The 19101-nt window shown below is 32.7% G+C and overlaps 1 protein-coding gene across 1 annotated transcript; it reads right to left on the bottom strand.

Annotated features, from left to right (window-relative positions):
• Positions 1-5253: 5253 nt before the first annotated feature.
• Positions 5254-13850, bottom strand: LOC131642295 (uncharacterized). The gene is made up of 3 exons (XM_058912572.1): positions 13347-13850; positions 5449-5506; positions 5254-5330 (listed from the first exon to the last, which is right to left on the bottom strand). The coding sequence occupies exons 1-3, from the start codon at positions 13848-13850 to the stop codon at positions 5254-5256; spliced, it is 639 nt and encodes a 212-aa protein (XP_058768555.1).
• Positions 13851-19101: the final 5251 nt, after the last annotated feature.

Raw genomic sequence — 19101 nt, 5'->3', positions numbered from 1 at the left:
CTTTCTAGTATTTCTCCTAATTGATCTAGGTTCTTTTTTCTTTAATTTCATTATTTTATTGTACTACTATAGAATTATTAGTTAAAGTCTCTTAAAATCTCTCTATAATAAATTAATTTTAAGTATCAACCCAATATCCTGTTTTGAGCTTGTGTTGAACTATTTATCATTGATATTATTATTTCTTGAAATTATGATTGAATATAAGTAGTTATGAAAATTGAAGTATTTATTATTTAGATTGAATTATTGATTTTAACAAATTTATTTTTGTTTTTATATTATCTTCTATATATAAGCTTAGAAGTTAGATCAAAGCTTTGTTCTTTAAAAAATTGTAAAAACAATTACCATGTTTTTTATTTGTGTTTTTGTATATGATATTGATTTTCTTATGTAAGAGTATATGCAGTGTAAGACTGTATGCATTATTTAAGTTGAAAGTGAACTTTACACTATCATAGGACACATGTTACAATACACTGACACAAGACGCAATAGTGACATGTTGATTCTGGGTATAATTTGAGAAAATGTTAATAGCATCGGACATTGACATTTGTCTGACACCAAACATGTATTAATAGCAAACATGTATTAACACCAAACATGTGTTAATAGCATCGGGCATTAACAAAAACCGTTAAATATTGAAATATAGAAAAAGTATAATAGCATCTGTAAAATTTATAACTTTATTATATATATATATATATATATATATATATATATATATATATATATATATATATATATATATATATATATATAAGTTTATTTTTAAATATTATTTTGACAAACAATTTTTTTAAATAATTATCAATTTTAGAGTTTCCTGCAACAATAATTGTTTTAGAAATATCACTATTAATTATTTATAAGTAAAAAAGTAGTACACTGATTAATGTAAAATAATTTTACTCTATCATTCAATAGAGAGCCATTAATCTATCAGGTCATTAGAGTTCTTTTTAAATAAAAGAATTATATGTCAAAATCCATAAAAGTCGGATCTAAATTTAAGATTATATGTCATGATTTCAAAATATTAGGTTGTAAAACATTATAAATATATTTGAGCTATAAAATTATTTTAAAAAAATAAAATTTAGTGAAATTCAAAGTTCAATATGTACTTAATGAAAAAATATCCTGTCATATTTTATTTTCTTTCTAGATGAAATTGGGTGTTACAATATAATACATTAGATTTAGATTTAAAAAGCAACTTTACCTTCTAATATAAAAAATCTACTTGAGTTTATACAAACCCACCTAGTGCTTATGTTGTCTGCGAGAGGCGTGAGACAGTGTGGACAGATTAATTTACAGAACATCATTCTTAAACATTCTTTATAAACATAAGTACATAACCCTCCCCATAATAGTCCATGTTCCTTCACTTTATTATAAATATTATCTCCTGATTTAGCGATCTTTATATCATCACATCCTCCTTCATTCTTCTTCTCTAACACTTTCTATTTCTATTTTCTCACTTCCCTTTCCTTGCTTGTGCTTGAACTCTTTCTTCACTTGGTATCACTTTTTGTATAATCACCTTTTCTGTAACATTGCTCACATTTTCGCCGGCACCTTCTGATGATGGCAAGACTTCTTCACCTTCCTAAAATCAAACCTCAAATTTAAGTGTAATGTAAACAACTGAAAATGATAAAGAGTGTAATAAAAGTTCTGAATATAGAGAATTGATGGAACTTCAATACACATGCAGGAGCAATACCTCAATACACATGCAAGAGCTGGAGAGATATTCAACTGAAAAACTTCAATAGACATGCCAGAACTTAACATTGGACCTGCATAATGGAACCGAAAATTTTGGTAAAACTTCAATGTTTATGTGCTTCAAAATTGCCAAGCATGGACTTATTAAAAAAGCATTATTTAAACTAAGTTAGTCATAGAGTTTGAGAGCCGTAAGGAGTTGCAGAAATTTATCTATCCAACTTTGAAAGACATGTCTCAAACAAAAGAGAACTAAGTTTCACCACGGGACTAAGTTTAACCGCATCACCGAATTGAAGAGAACCAACCAACACAGAGCAGCAAACAAACGATTCATACAGAAGCCAACTATAAACTCTAACCGGAAAACAACACTTACGATCAAACAGATACCCCGTAACATGTGCGACGAAGAGGCCAAAACCATCGACACACTAATCCACTTGCACCTGCACATCCTAATATCATCCAGTGTCTTCTGCAAGATGTAAAACATGAATGTTATGCCAACTTAAAGACTGCACAAACATGATGTGGTTATGCATAGTTTGGTCCAACATATAAATATAGCCTTAAAACTTTACTATTTATAGAAAAAATGAATGGGACTAATGACCTGTTTTAAATTCACAGTTTAATTCTGACCATTCAAAATCTTCATAGTTTAATTATGCACATTGGTATTTCACAGGATAGTTGTAACAGCCCGATTTTATTAGATATTTTATTTATTAGCTTATTTGTGTGTTTTATTAATTATTTGTTTATTTAATTATTATGTGGTATTACTAATTAATTGAAATATCTAATTATATGCATATTTGTGTTTTATGATTTAATTAGGTTATTAGTAGTATACTATGTATTGGGCCTAATTAATAATTGGATGGGTGGGTAATAACATAACTAATCCCATTAAGAGAAATATAGTAAGAAGAGGAAAACTAGGGTTTTATAGATAACACAATTTGGGAAAAAGAAGAGAAGAGAAGAGAGGAGAAAGAACAAGAGAAGAGGAATTGTAGATTTCTTGAAGTTAGAAGGAGAAATTCAAGAGGTAAGGGTTTGAATCCAAGTTCTTATAGGTTTATATGATTGGGTAATGTTGTGTATGCTTTCTATTCTTCCATTTCATGGATTTAGAAAATGATAAGGTTTATGTGAAACCAATTGGATTTTGTGATTTGTTCATGTTCAATGTGTTGTATGGATGACCCATGGTTAGGAACATGTTTAGGAACCTTGTATATGTGCAAAATTCGTTTTCAATTGATGTAGGGATTGTATATGGGTTAATGGGCGTTGTATGAAGGGATTAGGGAAGAAAAATGGTGAAATCTGAGTTTTCACGCAGCCTGGGTCAACCTATGCAGAACCTGAGTCGACCTAAACAGTCCAGAATGCCAAAAATCTATTTTTCCTTCTGTTAGTTCGACCTAGAGGAGTTTTGAGTCGACCTAACTGAGTTTGCGTCGACCTAGAGGTTCAATTTTGAGCAGATTTTGTAAAGACCATAACTTTTGATCCGTAACTCCGTTTTATGCGCCGTTCGAAGCGTTAGGAAGCTAATGAGATTTTCTACATGATAGAGTAGGGTTGATTGGCATTTGTTTAATTTAATTATGATGTTAATTGAAAATAACATGTAGTTATATGTGTATGTTATGGATGAATCTTGTATGACTAATGTTCATGGATGCCTTATGAGATGTTAATGTCATGAACTATGTGATTGATTGATAAATGCTAATTGATGTGTGATATTGGATTGAAAGTCATGTTGTGTAATGTTGTGCAAAGTTGTAAAGATGTGATTGTGTAGTTTAAGAGATAGAGAGATCGTCTTAAATGCATGAGTCTTGTTTTGTTGCACACGTACACAAGCATGAGTCTTTGAAAGTGGCAATGTCGGGTAATCTTGCGAAGATTATTTGCTTGTCCCAAACCTAACGAGTATGGGGTTTGAAAGCTTAACGAGTATGGGGCTTAGAGGTGGTTATCTTGTCCGTAGAGAGTGGCAATCGGCGTGACCGAAAAATGATAACGGAGGGATCCACGTGCATATCGCATTGAGTCACACTTGAGTCGCACGTGTCGGTGTGAAATGTTGTTGTTGGTGTGATTTATGTGATATGAATTGTGTGGAATGATGTTGGTGGATATGCATATATGTGGATTTGTGATTCATTTGATATGAATAGTTGTTGTGTTATGAATGTGATATATGTGATGTAGATGCGAATTTATATGTACTAATGATATATATATATATATATATATATATATATGTGTGTGTGTGTGTGTGTGTGTGTGTGTGTGTGTGTGGATATGTGAATCATGTTTGATTGAGGATGATACATGTGTAAGAGAGGTGGTTACATGTATACTTGTAATATTAATGACACGATTCCAATGATGTAAATATATTCTATGATGTTTTGTGAAATGGGATAGAGATGAATATGTGCATTTGGTGATACATGTTCATACTTGTGATACATCGGTGAATCTTATACATGTCTATATATTTGGAAAAACATGTGTATGTGATTATGTGATGATAACTTGTATATTTAGAATATGATTATGTTTGAATACAATTGTTACTTCGTGAATGTTGTCGAAAAGGATATGTACTTAGAATCTACATGTTGGTGAAACATTATTATATACATTGTTTAGAAATCATGTTTGATTATGTGGAATTGAATGAGCTAAGTTGTATGACATGAATATGTGAATCTTGATTAATTGCATATGATGCATGTTTATGTGAAGAGTGATGAATTCTTGAAATGTATTCTTGTTGTGTTTTACATTTCCCATATTATGTTTATCTATAAGAAGTTGAATTCTCACCCTTCTGTTTGAATGTTATCTTTTGTTGGTAACGTGCAGGTTTCATGGATAGTGATGCTTCGGATGAGGCTTAGCTTAGAGATTTATATCTTTGTAAGGTGTCTTGACTAAGTAGTCACTTGTGCTCTGGTCATATGTAACACATGGGGTTGGGTTTATATTTTATGACTTGTTGTTATGAGATATTTGTTTACTCGTACTGTATTTCGTATTTGAATACGTTATTTTGTTGATGAATGGCCTTGCGCCGAGATGTTGAGATATGGTGGATGATGTATGGGAATCATTCGACTTTACCATTTATTTGATGAGATGATTATTCTGCTGTGATTTGCATGTTGTTTTAAATCCCGTGTTATTTGGAAATGACCATTGCATGTTTAAAGATAAAATGTTTGTTTTATTTTGAAATATGTGTAACGCCCTCGTGAGATGCATGCTTCTTTACTCTGATTTACACAAATGTATGTCTTATTTGTTTAGTATAGAGTTGGGGGTGTTACAATAGTGGGGTGAATGCTAACAAACAATATACTGAGGATGATAAAGGTGTAATTTTCAATTCTGAATCAGAAATTGGCAAGTACACCTCTTCCATCACTAACTTGACAGAATCGTCAATGACATTCATCATTCTATTATCATCTATGCCACAATATCGAATTCTTGAATAGGGACATCAACGACATCATTTAGCACCCTTGCATCTTTTAAGTCCTTTCCTGTACATATCAAATGAAAAACCATATACATTCAAACAGTCACAAAAATATCAATGCCATAATACCATTCAGTACAATACAAATTCAGAACCAATAAACCCCACTCAAGCCAAAATACCATTCAACCACCTACCATGCATATTCGTACTGGAATAAACCATATAAGAACTGCAACCCTGCATAAAGCTCAACCAAAACGAATAATAAACGGGTTCCCGTAGAAACCGAGTCAGTTCAGACCTGCAAAAATGCCATGACGGTTTGCCATTGATATCCAATATGTTAAAAAACAATCCAATAAGACTTGTAGTTATGATAGAATTCTGCCAACATCAACGTCATTCTTGTTTGACACTTCCAATGGAGTAGGAAAGTTATAGGACTCACGATCATCAATAACCCACTACACCCAAAGCATTCTTCAAAATATCTCGAGCAGTAGGGGAAGCACTCCAAGTGATCGAGACAGGGTGGCATCGCTAGTAGTCATTTTTTGACCGCCTCTGTTAACCATCAGGGGTTCGCCAGACCTATTGTTCCAAAAAACATCACAAACTATTTCTCTTCTTCACAGCCCCTATTAAATTCAGGAATTAAAATAAGTCAATGTTATTTGTTTTACTATTATACTTACAAAATCACTGCACCCACAAAATAAGTCGATGTTGTGTTTTGTCGCTACCCAAATTTCTGCCCCCACTCACTCCTATATGCATCATTGCTCCAACTGTCATAAAAGTTTAGTCCAGGAATTAAAATTAGTCGATGTTATTTGTTTACTATTACACTTACAAAATAACTGCAGCCACAAAATAAGTCGATGTTGTGTTTTGTCACTACCTAAATTGTTGCTCCCACTCACTCATATATGCATCATTGCTCCAACTGTCATAAAAGTTTAGTCCAATAGTTAAGTTGCCAATTAATATTCGATCCTTCATCACATGCTGGCAACCTGTCATGTGTCAAAAAAAACTATAAGTATATATATATATATATATATATAGATTGAACCATGAAAACATAGTTTTAGTGGCCAACAAACATTTTGAATTGTCAACAATGGAATTGGATTTTGCATTGATACAAATTAGATTCACACAGCTTTCTTCGTTGGTCTTCCTCCTTTCCTTTGAGCCAACTCTTGCAGAATTTCGGACCCTTTTCATATGCTATTCATGTGGTATTTATAGATCTAGGTTTGCAACGGGCGTCTCACTTCCAGTCTTCACGTCTCCTTACTTTTCTCCGTGAATATAGTGGCGCTTTTGAAACGGGAACGAAAACAAAGCACGTCCTTGAGATGTGCGTCTCAAGTGCCCTAAAAATGTGGAGACAGGCGTCTCCATGATGACGTGGTTGGGGAGGTGTGAGACGGACGTCTCACTTGACTTTTGAAGTGGGGACGGCCTATTGGGCCCTGGAGACGGGCGTCTCCTTATGCTGAGGTGGCAGCTTCAGCTCCTTCGTGGGCTGGGCTTCCACCATTTTGCTTTGGGTCTTGTATGTTTGCACCTCTAGGTTTCTTTTGCACCTCTTTTCACTTCTCTTTAATAAATACAGATCAATTTTTCTCTGTTTCTTCTTCTTTTCACAAATATGCTCACACTGACTCATTTCCTGAAACAAAGGAAAATACCCGCATAATACCAGAATAAAATAACATAATTAAGGAAAATACAAATAATATTTATGGAAATTAAGCTAAATATATCATATAAATTTGTGCTATCAAGATTTTAGGGTGTTATTCGTTTTTTCTTCATTTAGTTCAATGTCAAATACTAAAGTTTGTAATCAAGAAAGACAAAATGAAGGTTATTAATATTATGGTAAAATATATGGATTTTTATTGTTATTATGATTTTTTTATAAATTAATTATTTTAGCAGGGCTATAACCCCCTGTAGATTGTTTTAAACCGTTAGAATTAGTATTAAAAAACAAAGCAACAAATAAAATCCATGACGGTTTGAACCGTTGCAATCAACAATGAAGACAAAAATCAAACCGAAATTCACGACGGTTGGCAACCCTCGCAATATTAAATTTACATAAGTTCCCTCACAGTCGTGAGTGAGAACGAAGGTTGGTATGACATTTTTCGACAACCGTCGCAAAACAGTATGGTGACACACATTTCTGCGACGGTACTGCATCCGTCGTAGATTGCAAATTGCGGCAGATTTAACGTTGTAACTTATGATAATTACCATCGCAATTTCCCAATTTTCTTGTGTTGTAAAATAAAAGATTGATTACTAAAAAAAATAAAATAAAATATTTTTTCATTAATACTTGATTACTAAAAATGTAAAGAATTTCTCACATTAGTAATTAAATTCTTAAGGAAAAAAATCTCTTTTTTTTTAAGTAATCAATTTTTTATTTAAAGAAAAAAAGAAATAAAAAAGATTGATTACTATAAAAATAAAATAAAATAAAAAAAAAATTCCTTAAAATATTGATTGCTAAAAATGTATTCAATTTCATAAATTAATAATTGAATTTTTATGGAAAATATTTTTGTTTAAAATTTTTTCTATAAAGTTGTTATGGTAAAAAATTAAAAATAACTAAATATTAAAAATTTCTAAATTAGATTTTCGTTTGTTACACGTTTTCATAATTACTTTCCTTTACGCCCTCTCCACTTTCCATGTTATTAATAATTACTTAATTAATTGATTAATTATTAATTAAATATTTAACACCTTATATAACATGCACGCAGTAACATAACATATGTCTTGTTCAATTCTTCTTATTCTTTATATAAATACTTTGTCCCTTCCATTCATATTTGGATCTTAATTCATTCATTCATTGATTTCATGTTATCGATCAATCTCTTAACTCACGTTCTCTTAATGTTTCTCAACTTAATTCTTTGTCTCGGTGTTAAAAAATCAACTACGGTGAATTTGTTTATGACAATAACCAAGGTTTGATGTCCATCTCACCACTTACCAAAGTATTTATAATGATGAACATTGTTTTATTGATGTGGTTCATGTTACGTGGAAATGATGTTGCTCCTGGTAGTAGCAGTGAGAGTAGAAGTGATAGAGCTGGGAATTTCTCTACATTGGATTCTTTTTTAACCCCTGGGTTCTTTGGAAGTAGGCCAGCATGGTTCGTAGCAAAACAAATTCTAGAATTCCAAGGGAAGTACTTAACAAACAACCTCATACAAAGGATGTATACTAAGCGTTTTCTTGTCTCTACAATGCAGGTAATGATATCTCAGCTATTGATGATGTTGTAATTGAATACTTAATGGTCTCCTGATTACTTTAAATTTCTTACTCCAAAGTTGGAGATTGTGGACATGCATCAATTATGTAGTTGAAAGTGGCCATACTCGGCTTCATTCTGGAACATTTTGCCTTTCGTTTACATGTCGATCATTGTAGAGTAAGATAGTGTATTTGGATATATGTTTCGGGCCTTCATCTCTTCAAATAGTTTTCTAACTTCATCATACATGTCATGCCTTCTGTACTTGGACAACATAGCATTGTATGTTACAACTTATGTTTCGATTCCAGATATGTCCATCTCCTTGCACTTATTAATAGCTTCATCAAAAGAGAAGTCGTAACATACAATGCTCTGTTGCGTACGTACAGATGGAAAGGCATGTATTTTGAATTTATAAGACTATTTGAAAAGATGAAGGCGCAAAACATATCCAAATCTACTAACTTATTCTACAATGATCGACGTGTACATGAATTAGGAATTATTCTTAGAAGCGATGAACATTTATCGAGAATTCAAGATGTTGCGATTGGAAGTTGATGGTGTGTTTTATAGTGCATTCATCGATGCATTATGCAAAATATGGTTTGTAGAGTCTTCTATTATGTTGCTTAATGAAATGATAGATAAGGAATCAAGTCAAATATGGTCACTTTCAATTGCATAATTTATACATATTAACAATTGCCAACTTAGGAGTATGCAATTCATTATTTTTTGCAAACCATTTAGTATTCAATTGAACAATCATCTGCTACACTTATTGATGGTGATTTTCAAACTAAGTCGGGTGACGACCGGACAATTTTCTATATGCTTATTCGATTTGATGTTCTAAATCATTCTCAAACCTGTTGGTCCATCACATGATTATCCAGTTCATGGCTATTAGATCAATAAAAGCTATGTAGCACCAATTGATTGAATACATATCTCGTGTTTGATAGGTCTCAGTGTTCAACACCATTGCATTTTTTTAATTTATTTTTTAAAAATATTTGTTAGTATAAGCATATTGCATTCAATGTCCATCTTTGTGTCTGTATTTCATCGGATATGAGTCTCTTGTTACTTTCTAGTATTTCTCTTAATTGATCTAGGTTCTTATTTCTTCAATTTCATTATTTTATTGTACTACTATAGAATTATTAGTTAAAGTCTCTTAAAATCTCTCTCTATAATAAATTAATTATAAGTATCAACCCAATATCCTGTTTTGAGCTTGTGTTGAACTATTTATCATTTATATTATTATTTCTTGAAATTATGATTGAATATAACTAGTTATGAAAATTGAAGTATTTATTATTTAGATCGAATTATTGATTTTAACAAATTTTTTTTATATTATCTTCTATATATAAGCTTAGAAGTTAGATCAAAGCTTTGTTCTTTAAAACATTGTAATAAAAATTACCATGTTTTTGATTTGTGTTTTTGTATATGATATTGATTTTCTTATGTAAGAGTATATGCAGTGTAAGACTGTATGCATTATTTAAGTTGAAAGTGAACTTTACACTATCATAGGACACATGTTACAATACACTGACACAAGACGCAATAGTGACATGTTGATTTTGGGTATAATTTGAGAAAATGTTAATAGCATCGGACATTGACATTTGTCTGACACCAAACATGTATTAAATTTGAAATGTCATTGTTGCATAGTATATGATTCATTTGCAACACAAACTTCTAACCTCCCAAGGGTTTGTCGATAGATGAAGAGTTGACACCTGAGAGTATGCTCCTCTTAAGGTCTGAGTTTTGAATCACATTAGATGCTAATATTATTATGTTAGGCCAGCCCATACATAGCTTTGCTCTGGCATTAAGTTGGACCTCTACAAGTGCGCGGTGGGATTTTTTGGAATTGGTCTCCCTATGATTAGTCGGATCTTGGATCGAATACCGAGTTGGTACCCAATGCTAAGTAGCCTTTCTTAAAGACTGTCTTGTATAACTGAAATAATGCTTGTGCATCTTTTGATGTTGTCCTAGTGGTTCTAATCATGATTTGGTTGTGTATGTACTAACATACCAGCCTATCCATGACATACCTCTAGTTGTTATTTTAGAGTGCTAACCCTTTTCCAAATTATGGCAAAAAGGGGAAGTAGTGGTGTCGTGTGATCTCTATTAGTGAGACTAACTAACAAGTAACAAGTAACATGTAGTTGTTTATTACTATTTCTGAAGTATTAATGATGTACTCACATGCATTTGTTTAGTAATGATATTGAAATGCTAATGATGTGCTTACATGCTTGAGCAAATACTGGAGCATCGGGCAAGACAACTGCCCTTTTAAAGTTAGTTGTTATATTAGTAGTTTTATGCATATTTTGATACTAACCAAAATTGTTTGTGTTATGCATGACTAAGTATGTGATGACTGGGTACATATATGACTAAGTTTGTGAATGATTGCATGCTGGATTATCTATTTGATTTGGAGTAATTGAATGGATTATGTGTAAGTATTTGAATGTTAATGCTACTAATTTATGTTGCTGCTGGTGCTTAACTCTAATAATTGGAAGATGGCAACTGTTGTTGATTGTATGCTCTGATAGTCCACTATACCTATTGGCTGTCACTTGTCCGGATCTGAATGAGTGCGATATCTTGAAGTGTTGTTTTTTCATAATTTTCCAAAGGGGGAAATTGAAGTTCCTCGTGAATTTTATCTTTGGATTGGATGCATTTTACAAAATAACAACATGGAGAGGTGTTAAAAGTGTTCAAGATTAATCTAGCTTACTTAAGTTGTACGGAGGTGTCGTAGGGACATATATTGGACACGATGTTCTAGCATGTTAGTACAACATCTGGGCCTTGCACAACATGCCATTGTTGCATAATTTTGGAAGACTTTCTGGTCAAATATTGAATCAGATTTTATTGATATTCATTTATCAATATGATTAGGTGATTTATTTGACAGTTGGAAGAATATTAATTCAAATTAAAATTGAAATAAATTATATCTTGTTTGAGAGATTTGTGGAACAAATAATATCCAACAAATTCTACATTATTTATGGATGAAATCAAATCAAACATCCATGAAGAAAAGCCTGAAATAATTATTCTATATAAGGAGCTCGAAATCCTCATTGGAAAGTAAGTAATACATTAAATATTTTAAGAGTGCTAAGGTTGGCTTAGAGACCTTGTTATTGTTGTATGTACACCACACTATGTTTCAGTAATTTTGGCATAATTATAGACTTATCTAGTTGAATTTTAAGATTCAACATCACTCATAGATTCGATTGAATTTGAACACTAGGTTTTAGTGATTGTAAACCAAACACTAGGGTTTAGTGTTTGCAAGAAAAAGAAAGTGAGAGAGTGTCTCATATTTAGGGGGAGTCCTAAAAAGAAAATCATTGGTTAATGTTAGGAAGAGGCATTAAACAACATAGGGTTTGTTGTTGCTTATAAGACTAATTGTACTAAACTACTAAGAGTGAATTTCCTTTCGTGGGTTGAAAGCCAACCCTCCAGACGTAGATGCAGGTTGAATTGAAGTGGGTTACCAATTGATTGTGTTATTTATTGCTTTCTACTCCATCATCTTGTGCAAGTATGGTGATTATGGTTTGACTTGTCGTATTAGTTTCCAAGACATCGCGCGCGACATCTATCCCCTGAGAAATATAATTTCCTTTTCTCAATTGACTCTAAGACACTTTCATTGTCTTAGAATCAAGTGTTCAAAATTATAAGTCTGACATCGATTATACCCTTTCAGTCTATAATTGATATCAAAATGTCCCTATTTTTATAGCAAACATATGCTTTTTAAAACATAAATAATAAAACAAACTATCATTCTCGCTATTTAGTGCTATCAAAATAAATAATATCACGATGTTTGTCAATTTGACATTTCCTATCCGTTCTCTAAAAAAATAAGCTATTTATTGTTTGAATATTATTAACGATTGAGATTTGATGTAAGCCATATAGATTTATACCTGATGTCAATGAATCATGCTTCATATATATATATATATATATATATATATATATATATATATATATATATATATATATATATATATATATATATATATATATATATATATATATATATATATATATATATATATATATATATATAAATAATTTGGTAATTGGTAATATGGAAATAAGCATTGGTTATTGTTATAAATGAATTCACAGCTAATGATCCTTAAATAAATAAAAAACTGATCACTAAAAAATAAAAAAAGTTTTAATGAATTTTTTTATTTCATTAGTAATCAATCTTTTATTTTGATTACTTAAATAAAAAATAATTTTTTTTTTGTGTAGTATATTTTAAACTTGTACTAATTTTTTCTGATGTCACTTTAAATATATATATATATATATATATATATATATATATATATATATATATATATATATATATATATATATATATATATATATATATATATATATATATATATATATATATATATATATATATATATATATATATATATATATATATATATATATATATATATGCCTTATGCAAAAATATGTTTTAGTAGAATCTTCTATAATGTTGCTTGTTAAAATAATAGATATAGGAATCAAGAAAAATGTAGTCAATTTCAACTCCATAATTTTTTTTTAATAGGTAATTCAATAATAGGGAGTATAAGGGATACTCCACCCTATTACAAAAAGTCACCCTCTATAGCAAAGGAGGGGATTGGTGTTCCAAACCGAAAAATTACATACGGTCGAAATAGTAACATAAGCAGACATCCAATACCAGGACCTAGAAACAATAACCGTCATGATTTCATTGAAACTAAATTCTGAATTAGAGAAGACGATTTCGTTCCTTACCAGCCATAAACTCCACATAGTTGCGAGCCACACAATTGCTACTGTGATTCTAGTCTTCAGTTTGCTTAACTTATTCCAATGGTGAAAGAAGTTTTGCAGCTCCTCCTTTGACAGATCTAGATCATTTCCCAGCCATAATTTAATTCTTTTCCACACTCCTTCCGTGATTACACAGCTGCCAAACAAATGTGACGAAGATTCTAACTCCAATTCGCAAAGGACGCAAGTTCTGTCCAAAGATATGCCTCTCCGGTGCAGAGAGACCTTTGTTGGTAATCTATTTGTGAGATATCTCCAACCAAACAAAGTTGTATTTGACGGCACCTTGATGCTCCAAAGACACGATAAAGCCTTCTGTAAAGCTTGATCCGTGGCCACTCTTCTCTCCTCCATGATGCTGTTGTAGTTTGAACTTGTTGAAAAACTACCCTCTTCACTCAAATTGATCTTGATCATTCCTATGAAGATCCTTGCCGTTCAAGACAACTTGGAATTCCTCCCGAACTTCCATTGGCAGCGTATCCGGTTCTTCAACAAATCTAGCAGCATTCCAAATCCATTGATTTCCTTCCCACATACCGGCTGGAGCTATATTACAATTCTTGTCTAACACCCTTTCATGAATTTCTGGATAAGCTTCACAAAGAGATTGATCACAAACCCATCTCGCCTGCCACAGAGCTGTGTGTTCGCCATTACCAACTGAAACATTAATTGTGCCTGCAAAATTACGGTAACCAGCCAGAAAATCGAACTCGCAATTTATAAGATCTCTCCACCATATAGAATCTCTGCTAGTGAAGACTGAAGCATTACCCACCTGGACCTTGACCTTGATGTTGCCGTAACGACTATTGAGAATTTTTCACCCATGGTTTGTCCGATTCCTTAAGAATTCTCCATTTCCACTTATTTAGCAAAGCTATGTTCATGACTTCAATATACTTTACTCCCAGTCCTCCTTGTTCTTTTGTCTTACTGACTGTTTTGCAACTGGCCCAGTGAATCGATCTGGAGTTTTCCTTTATGTTCCATAAAAATTTTCCTTGTAATTGACTCAGTTTTTTCAAGACTTTTTTGGGTGCTCTGTAAAAGGATAACGTGTAAATTGGAATTGCAAAATTTCAACTCCATAATTAATACATCTCAATAATCACCAACTTTGAATTATGAAATTCGTCATTCTTCCCACACCATTGAGTATCCAATTGAATAATCGTCTGCTACGGTGATTGATAGTTCTCTTCAGATTAAATCGGGCGACAACCTTGCATTTTTTGATATGCTTGTTCTGTATGATGTTCTAAATCATTCCCATTCTACAACTCCATCACATTATTACCTCGCTCATAGCTGTTAAATCGATAGAATCTACACATTACATATGGATTTAATTTGTATATGGTATCTGACACCTCTTTGTGTTCAACAACGATGCATTTTATTTATTTTTTATTTTTAAAATGATTGATTTGTATATGGTATCTGTCACCTTCATTTGTTCTAATAGTCTTCTAACTTCATCATACTTGTCGTGCCTTTTCTACCTAAACAATTGGCCTATGTATGTTACAACATCTGTTTTGATTCACATATGTCCATCTTTCTGCACTTGTTAATAGCATAATCAAAAGAGACGTTGTAAAATACAATGCTCCGATGTTTAGGTACAAATAGTATGGCATTTAAGATTATGTTAAAAGACTATCTGAAGAGATGAAGGAGCAAAACAATCCAAATCCACTATATTACTCTATAATGGTCGACGTGTACACGAAATGTGAAATGTTCCAGGAAGCGATGAATATTTAACCAGAATTTAATGTCTTGATGGGAAGTCGATGTTAAGTTTTATACTGCAATCATATATGGACTATGCAAAAATGTTTTAGTAAAATCTTCTATAATGTTGCTTATTGAAATAATATATAAAGGAATCCAGCTAAATGTGGACACTTTCAACTCCATAATTGATACATGTCAAAAATCGCCAACTTCAGAGTATGAAATTCAATGTTCTTCACAAACCATTGAGTGTCCAATTAGGCATTTGTCTGTTATGCTCATTGATGGTACTTTTCAGACTAAACTAGGTGACGACCTGTCATTTCGATATGCCTGTTCTATAGGACGTTCTAAATCATTCCCAACTTGCAGGTCCATTGATCGGTAAATTAGCAAGTATACTAATCTGCCAATATAGTAATAATGGGAAATCCCAATGTATCGATATCAAGAACTGCATGGTGATATAGAATTATGTTTAAATATAATTAAACAAAAGTAATGGGGATTTTAGTTTGGAGAATTATGAATTAAATTGCCTATAAAAATAACAGTTTGCCTTGGCCAAATATGAGGAACATCCAGGGTAGGTGTGTGCATTAACATGTAACAACTCTGATTCCCTATTTGTAACAATTTATCTTAAGTATCAATTACCAGTTCGTAAGGATGTTTACTCCTAATTCCGTAGCGAGAAAACCTGTAATCATTCATCCTAAGCCATATTTCTATAGCAACCTACCGATGAAATTACGCATTATTAAATCACGAATAATCTGGTAACGATAGGGTATCCCTATTCCTAGACAATATCTATTATGGTCTAATTGTAGAAAAACCTTAACAACGGCGGTCCAGCCTAATTTTTATCCATGCATCAATCCTGTTGGTCTGACAAGAAAAGCTTTAGAAACATTATAAAATTAAATTGAACATGAAAGACAAATAGATTACTGAAATTGGGAAATCAAAGTCATTACATATGTTAATTAGGGACACCCCCTAGCATTGGGGATTTAGCTACTCATATTGTTCAAAGAAAACAAAATATAGAATAGAGACATTACAAGAATTTAGATGAGAGTTGGTCTTCAATCGCTTCCATTCATGAAAACCTTCTTCTCTCCCAAGCCCTTCTTTTCTCCATTGTTTAATCATCTCTTCTCCTCTAGGAAAAAGTCCTTTAATTCTTCTCCAAAACTCATTTAAGTATTATAGACTTACTTAAGTTAGTGGGAAATACCAAAAACACCCTCGCATGCCAACTATGAGCAAAATTACCAAAGTTATTGAAATTAGCGTCGCAGCCCAACACGGACCGTGTCAAGCAACGCGGGCACCCATGTTGGGTCTCTGTCAAATTCTTTTTTCCATTTAAGTCCCAGGACAGGCAACACGGCCCGTGTCAGCTAACACGGTCACCCGTGTTGCACCACTGACTTTCCCCTTTTATGAACTCTGCCCAAGCCTTTGTCCTAACACGGTCACCCGTGTTAGGCCTCTTGAAGCATGATTTTTAACTTCCTCTGAAACTTTGAGTTTTGCATTGATTTATTGCGATTTATTCATCTGAGCCTAAAAATAATAAAACACACAACAAAAGCAAATAATGTAGAAGAAAGCAATGAAACACTTAACAATATAAATTAAAGACAACAAAAATCAACGGTAAATAAACATGTGAAAACCACTAATCAAGTTGCATAACCGGTAGTACAACTGCTTCGGGCTCTTTCTGATTCTCTCTCACTTCCAGATCTACCTTTATGACCAAGTTATCATCTGTTTCCTTTTCTTCTTCAGAGTTTGACACTTTCTGACTTCTTGTTGTGACTGCATTGACATTCTCTTGATTTTTCAAATTTGTCACAGTTTAGCTCAGACGAGTACCTTGTGCCTGTAGAGTTAGATGTTGTGTTATCTGACCCACTTGAACTTCCATATTTTTTATTAAAGTTGTGGTGTTCATTTGGTTGTTTCTTGTCTCTTCTTGAAACTGAGAATATTGTGCAACCATTCTCTCAATAGCTACTTCCTATTCTTCCTTCTGAGAAGCTTGTTGTTGCTGGTAATTGAATGCTTAATATGCGTTTGATTTGATTGTTGTTGAATGCAGTATAGGGTAAGCAACAAAAAAGATTTGGAAATATTGATCCGGGAATTATCGTCCTCAGAGATTGAGAGATGCCATTCAACAGTTTCTACGGTTTCGAACTTTGGATTGAATGAGCAAAAAGTAAACAAAGATATAGACAGGAAAAGAATAAACACATTCTTAGAAGAGAAATAACTTATCAGGAATGTAAATATATTCACTCTTCACAAACATACACTTACCAACCCGTTACACTCAACCTACGATACTCATCTATGTCATCACGTATCTCTCACATAAGCGTCCATCTCTGGAGCACAAACGAGATCATCTCACAACTACAGTTATCTCTAACGCGAAGTCGCGAGAACATCTGCATTCTCACGTCGGCGATCTCTCGCGCCGCTCAAACACGAAAGCATTACGTACAAATACAAACAGTGAATGCTAGCTCCAAATCTATCTCTAGATTTCAGAACCAACAGATAATCATCCTAGATAAGGATTCAAGAAGTTTATCTCTAAAGCAACCTAAATCCCCAGCATAGAGAAAAATCCAGAACAACATCAACACAGATTTGTAAAGCAAGTTAAACATAACATTATAATCGGTAAATATACATAAGATTCGAGTAACTATACAAACAAACCCAACACAAAGAAATACACAGAGAATAGAAGAGATAAACCAAACATCTCGCGGCTTGTCAGCTCCGGTTGATGAGAAATCCACCTCCGATATTCCAAGTGCATGACCCGGTGTTGTTTTCTAAGCCAATCCTACTCTAAGAATGAAAATGATGGAGTTGGAACCAAAAACTCTCCAAAACCATAACCCTAACATGTACAAATGAAGAGAATATAAAGAAAATTTTGCACAGGTCCGCTAAGTGGGCTGCCTCCGCTAAGCGGACTACACTTATTCCCCAAAATATCTGTAACAGTACACGTGATCCCGTTTAGCGGACCCAAAAATTCTTCCAGCCTCTGCCAAGCTCCGCTAAGCGGACCTTCTGCTACACAACTTCCTTATTTAGCTCCAAAACTGCGTAATCGAAGCCGTGCCTTCGACACTTTATTCCTCAAGGCTCCGATATGCATGAATACCTATAAAAACAAAGGAAAAACTATTAAACGATACATAAACGCATCAAAACTCAAATATATACATATTTACACAAAAGTTGGGATTTTATTACAAAAACTATACGAATAGAATCGATAAGTTCCACAAATGTATACTCAAAATATCGACATTTTGGCACTTATCAAACTCTCCCCAACTTGAAACTTTGTTTGTCCTCAAACAATGTCAAATAAATTAAAGAATCAAAAGTAATAAACCAAAGAATCGTGAATCAACAAGTTTTGAAAACCAAAAACAAATGTATGTCTCAATACAAAAACGTATAAACTAAGTAAATACTTACCACTATCCTACAATGACAACATGTAAACGAAACGAATCCTAAGTACAAAAATCATACTAAACATTCTAAAACAATACATGCTCACATCATGAATCACACCTAGAAAAAATTCATCAATGGATGAAGAACACACAAAGGTGAAGGACTTTTAACACTCATCCAACAATCTTGCAAACAAAAGATTAAATTATGCATTCATCCAAAAATCACATTGAAGATACAAAAGCAAGAATCACAAGGACTTTTCAAGGTTGTAATGTGGCTTGGTTAACAAACAAGGGATAAGTCCTAAGGCTAATAGAAACAAAAACTTGCCTAAACCTAAGGGAGTGAT

Source organism: Vicia villosa, unplaced genomic scaffold (genome assembly GCF_029867415.1).
Source record: "Vicia villosa cultivar HV-30 ecotype Madison, WI unplaced genomic scaffold, Vvil1.0 ctg.004761F_1_1, whole genome shotgun sequence".
Taxonomy (NCBI): domain Eukaryota; kingdom Viridiplantae; phylum Streptophyta; class Magnoliopsida; order Fabales; family Fabaceae; genus Vicia; species Vicia villosa.
Note: the sequence above shows the minus strand (reverse complement) of the source record. Positions and strands in the feature narration are given on the sequence as shown.